The sequence below is a fragment of the Salvia splendens genome, chromosome 19 (genome assembly GCF_004379255.2).
Source record: "Salvia splendens isolate huo1 chromosome 19, SspV2, whole genome shotgun sequence".
Taxonomy (NCBI): domain Eukaryota; kingdom Viridiplantae; phylum Streptophyta; class Magnoliopsida; order Lamiales; family Lamiaceae; genus Salvia; species Salvia splendens.
Genome location: NC_056050.1, coordinates 9,883,607 through 9,889,067, shown reverse-complemented (window position 1 = coordinate 9,889,067; position 5,461 = coordinate 9,883,607). Strand labels below are relative to the sequence as shown.

The window sequence follows — 5,461 nt, the reverse complement described above, 5'->3', positions numbered from 1 at the left end:
GGTTCGGAGTGCCAAGGGCGATCATATCGGACCAAGGTACACACTTCTGCAATCGTACAATTGAAGCTTTAATGAAGAAATATGGTGTGCACCACAGGCTATAAAGCCCCTACCACCCGCAAGCAAACGGTCAAGCGGAGATTTCCAACCGCGAGATAAAGAAAATCTTGGAGAAGACTGTTAACACCTCGAGAAAGGACTGGAGTGCAAGGCTTGAGGATGCACTTTGTGCCTATCGGACGGCTTACAAGACTCCCATAGGAATGTCCCCATATCAAATTGTTTTCGGTAAGATGTGCCATCTACCCGTTGGAATTGAGCACCGAGCTTACTGGGCAGTACAACAAGTAAATCTGGATGCTGCCGCCTGTGAAGAGGAAAGGAAGTTACAACTGCAGGAGCTAGAGGAACTCAGATTGGAATCATTCGACTCAGCCATGTGGTACAAGGAGCGAACCAAATTATGGCACGACAGAAATCTGAGGACCAAGACCTCCAAGTCGGGCAGAAAGTACTACTCTTCCAGTCCAGACTGAAGCTCATGCCCGGGAAGCTCAAGTCGAAATGGACCGGGCCTTATACCATCACTGCACTCCGATCTAATGGAGCTGTAGAAATTTCAGGGAGTTTCCCTAACTTTGAACCTTTTATCGTTAATGGACATAGGCTGAAGATCTTTAGGGAGAATAGTGAAGTGGGCGTAGTGGGTGAAATCCCACTACAGCCCAGTGTTTTATCTTCTTGCTGACCAGTAGGATAGGAATTTGGAATTCCACTAGGCTAATCCTTTTTTATTGCATACGTGGCCGAGTAGAGTTCCAAATTACCTAAGAAGTGTAAATATTGTAATTACGTGGTAGTTAAATATTCTGAACCTTCGCATGTTTCTTTTAGAAAAACCAAAAATATTTTCGGGCCTAAATTTTAATTGGGAGTACGTACCGCCTAACCGACTGACTATTTAGTGAAACTCCTTTTTAATTTATAAGCTTTTTCTTTTTCAAGTCTGGGAAAATTTAGGGGGAAATCATTAAGCGGGAAATTTGAATTAAGGTTTGTGCAGCTTTTGCAAGGTGGCAGCGGGTAAAATGGCGCGTGAGCAGAGAGAAAGGACACGCTGACCAATCAGAGGCCAGCAATCTCAACCGCCTCCTGTCTGAAGCGTCGCGACCGGCTACCCCTGATAACCGGTTACAACAATCTGAAACTGCTCTCTCTTACCCAAATTAAATCCACCGTCCCAACCCTTCTCCCTCACAAACCCTCATTTGCAAATTCCCTTTCAAGAAATTCTCGTCCATCTCTCTCACAGACACATCATTCTCAAACCCTACTCTCTCCCAGAAAACAAAACCAAAAACCCACACAAAAAAATCACCACTGAAACCATGGGGAGAAAGGCATTCGCTACCAAGAATAAACCACCTTCGACTCGCCGCGAAGAAAACCGTGAAGAAAACCCTGGAACACACCCACCGCCACATCCTCAACCTTCGGCACCAACTCAGCAAGCCCCACCGATGATATCTCTAGACGCAATGGCGGAGTTTCTCCGATTACAAGACCCCACTAGGAACTGGGCAGCGGAGTTGGCGAGTTTCAGCCAAATCAGAGAGCAAGGGAGTATGACCGCAGCAAGTCCGGCGGTGGCGATTTCAGTAACCAGTGCGCATCCCACGGTGCAGCCTCCACCTACCATTCCGGTTCCCCTGACAATTCCACAGGAAAAAAACCCTTTCGTCGAAGCCGCAATTGCAGAAACGGAAGAACTCTCTCCGGTAGACCAAGAAACCGAATCCTTGGATGATAAAGCTATTTCAGCTCACTACGATGAGAGGGCAGAACGGCTGCGGAAGGAGAACCAAGACCGTGAGGGGGGGAATATGGCGGAGGAAACGCCAACTGTGGAGACCGCCCATCAAGTGAGGGTTAGGGAAGAAATAGATCTGAACGAATCGGCACAGAAGCACAACCTCATGACCGATACGGAGTTTGTGTCAATCGTAGAAGAGGTATACCGCAGAGAGGATACTGCTTTGATGGCTGAGGGTCTAGACCTCGCATCAAGGCCAGTAGGAGGAATTGAGAAAGCCATTCCAGGAACCATACCGGAAGGTCAAACTTCCCAGTCAGTAGGAGAAGCAAGGGAGGTACAGAGTGAAGAGAAAGAACCTGAGCCAGTAAATCCCCAAGTGGAAGCAGGGGATGATGGAATGCAAGTAGGAGAGGAGGTACCAACCGTGGAAATCCAAGTACCGGAAGCAGTGGCGCCTCCAATCTTAAAACCGCAACCAGTGAAGCGGCAATTGGTTCTGAAGAAGGGGCCGTTGACAAAGAGGCTGAAATCCACACAGGTGTCTCAGCGATGTCTGGGAAAATAGGCAGCAAGTAGGGCCCAGGCGAACACAGCCGAGAACCCAGTCGAGATCGCAAGCGAGGAAGAACAGGACACTCCCAAGAAGGCAGAGGGTACGTCTACTCAGGCTACTGATCAAGAGGATATTGGGATATCTCCTGTGCAGAACGAACAAGGCGCGGAAATAGAAGGAGTGGCTGAAGGTCCGGACCTCGCACCCGGATCAGTAAGGCTAGAGGAGTCTAATGATGTTGATGCTCAAGCCCCAGGAGAAACCACCCTTCCTGCCCAAGAGGAGGAAGCCCAATACCAGCGAACCAGAAAGAGAAAAGGGAAGGCTCCAATCCAAAAGAACTCGGTCACCAAAAGGGCCAGATTAGCAAACACAGGAATCGTCATTACCGAACCACCTCAACGAACTCCACCCAGCTGAGGGGAATTAAGTGATAGTGAGTACGCTGCCGGTAAAGCGTCAGATTCAGAGAGCGACATCTCCTTGGAGGCTGAGGAGTATGGGGAACAGTCACTCCCGGGTGATCACTGAGAACTTGTGCATCCACCAGTTAAATGGCTCCGATACAGACGATGGACCGTAGACTTCACCAATGAGATTGCTGAGGAGATGAAACTCTTCGAAACACAGAAGCTGAAGGATACCTTTGAAAGCTTAGACGATGGCAGCAATGAGATTAAATGTGGGAAGGTAATGCACTATCCTTCTCTAGATGAGCTAGGTGTTCGTGAACAATTCCTTGCATATATGAATGCTTTGGGTTTTGAATGGTTACTGCAAATGGGGGTCCGCAAATTTGTGTTAGACTTGCAAAAGAGTTCTTCACTACTTTTAGATTCAAGGTGACGACGGATTTGGATGAATTATCTGTTAGTTTTCGCCTGTTTAGAGGAGAGTTTAGGATGAATTTAATTGAGTGGACTTGCCGGTTGGGTATGTGTACCCTGGAAGAAGCGATAGGGCCTGATTGGAGGGCCAGGGAGAGGGGTATCCCGCGTAGGCACGTGGATTTTAATCTGTAGGAGGCCTGGACTGAACTAACCCACCCCGACACTGGAGAATTCGCGTCCACTATCTCCCGGTCCATTCACTTCAATGATCCGGTCCTGCGATTAGTACAGCTTCATCTGGACGCCAACCTACTGGGACAATCTAATTCAGCCTTCGATGACGGAGTTATATCTCCTTTGGTGTGCGAGACGAGGCTGAAGGTTGTATCTTGGATTCTAGACTGCATATCAATGCCATTTAATAGCCACTCACCCTGCCAGGAACCTCACCTTGAGCCACATTTTGGAAGCGTTCGTCGTAAACAATCTAATCATTACGGAAGCCGAGGACTTGTCCCCACTTCCCATGGTACGGCCACCGGGGCCATTCGACATACCCTACATCGTCAGGACGAACGCCGTACATATGAGGGCAGGAAGGCCGCATTTTTATGCGATGGAAGAGGAAGCCACAGCTGGAGGGAGAGTTGCAATGTTGGAAAGAACGATTACTGAAATGGCAGAAGAAGGCAGACAAATGCGAGCGGAAATGGTCCGATTGGCATCAGTGATGGAGAGGATTTTAAAAGAGTCTGGAGGACAGAGCGCGCTGGCTCAGAGGCAGGCATCGATGGAAGTGATAGTGACCAACTTGGGTGAAGAGAACCAAAGGATGCAGACAGAGATGAACAGGATGTTATCCATGATCGATAACATATTAGAGGAGGTGACCCACCAGAGGAAAGAACAAGCTGCAGGACCAAGGGGCCATGGAGGCCAGGATGATGAAACACACCCACCAGAGACAGTGATAGGAGAGCCAGAGAAAGAGGAAGCCGAGGTGCCGGCAGCGGCCAAGGAGCCGGCGAAGGAAGACGAGGACCACGCTGGAATGGAGGAGGAACAACTGGAGAAGCAACCTGCACCACCTGCTCCGCGTAGGAGCAGGAGACATCGATAGACCCCTCCCATACTGACAAGTTAGTTTTCTTTTTAGTTTTCTGTTTTTTGTGTTTGGTTTTTTGTGTTTGTTTGTTTTAATATTTGTTTAGGTAGTTAATTTGTGTTTGTGCGCAAACCCCACTTCATAAAACTTAGCCTATTTTGTAGTCTAAGTGTGAGAAGTAATGGGTTATATCGTTTGAGCATGCTTATTTCTTTTTCTTTTTCTCTTTTTCTATGTTTTTCTTCTTGTGTTTTCGTTTGCATGTTGAATCACACTTAGTCCATTGCATGGCCTAAGTGTGAGAAGTGTGTATATATGAGTTTGTGTTTAGGTTTTAAACTCCCCCACTTAGCCTATTCTATAGTCTAAGTGTGAGGAGTTTGGTTTTTAATATATAGTTTGTTGTTTGTCTACGTGTCCACCATACTGACCATTACCTTTTCCACTTCACAGCCCTATCTGAGGGCAGACACTTGAGAAGTGGGAGGGGGAACGCAATGGTTAGTATGATGTATGTGTGATCTGTGTTTGTGCTTATGTCTTGTTAGGTCTAGTTTTTTTTTTTTTTGAGTGTTGATTGGGCTTAAAACTCAACTGACTCGAGCTGACGGTGAAGGGAATTGAGGGAAATAAGACATGCTGGAAAGCCGAAACCACCATCCCTAGTACCTCCTAGTCAGGATAGATGACGTGAGTATGAGAGAAAAGCCCATACTTAAGGCCAAAACACGGAAGCCCTCTTAAAATGTGAGCTATAGCTTTAAGTGGAACCACTTTCCACACATATTGAAAAAGAAAAGAGTGGCTGCCACAAATTGCATAGGGTGAAGTAACCACGGGTAGCAAACACTGAAGGCAGTAGGAAACCCCCCCAAAAAAAAAACCCACCTTTAGAACCCCTTTTTCCCTAACCCTTTATATCTAGATAAACACCCCTAGCCACTGGGGCTGTGTGTGCAAGGCATGAGGCGAATGAAACTTACTGGCCAGAAAGCTGTACAAAAGGGCAGAAACCAGCTGGACACGAAATTTAGAAGAAGATCGACCAGGGAGTCGTCCAAAAAAGAAGGTATAAGGGTGGCAAAGCCACAAAGGAAAAGAAGAAAAAGAAAAAGAGAAGGAATAAGGGTGGCGAAGCCACAAGAAGCTACTGACCA

General features: G+C 47.3%; 1 protein-coding gene across 1 annotated transcript; it reads left to right on the top strand.

The window, feature by feature from the left end:
• The first annotated feature begins 1,388 nt into the window (after window positions 1–1,388).
• LOC121779008 lies at window positions 1,389–2,789 on the top strand. The gene is made up of 2 exons (XM_042176366.1): window positions 1,389–2,309; window positions 2,382–2,789. The coding sequence occupies exons 1-2, from the start codon at window positions 1,389–1,391 to the stop codon at window positions 2,787–2,789; spliced, it is 1,329 nt and encodes a 442-aa protein (XP_042032300.1).
• Window positions 2,790–5,461: the final 2,672 nt, after the last annotated feature.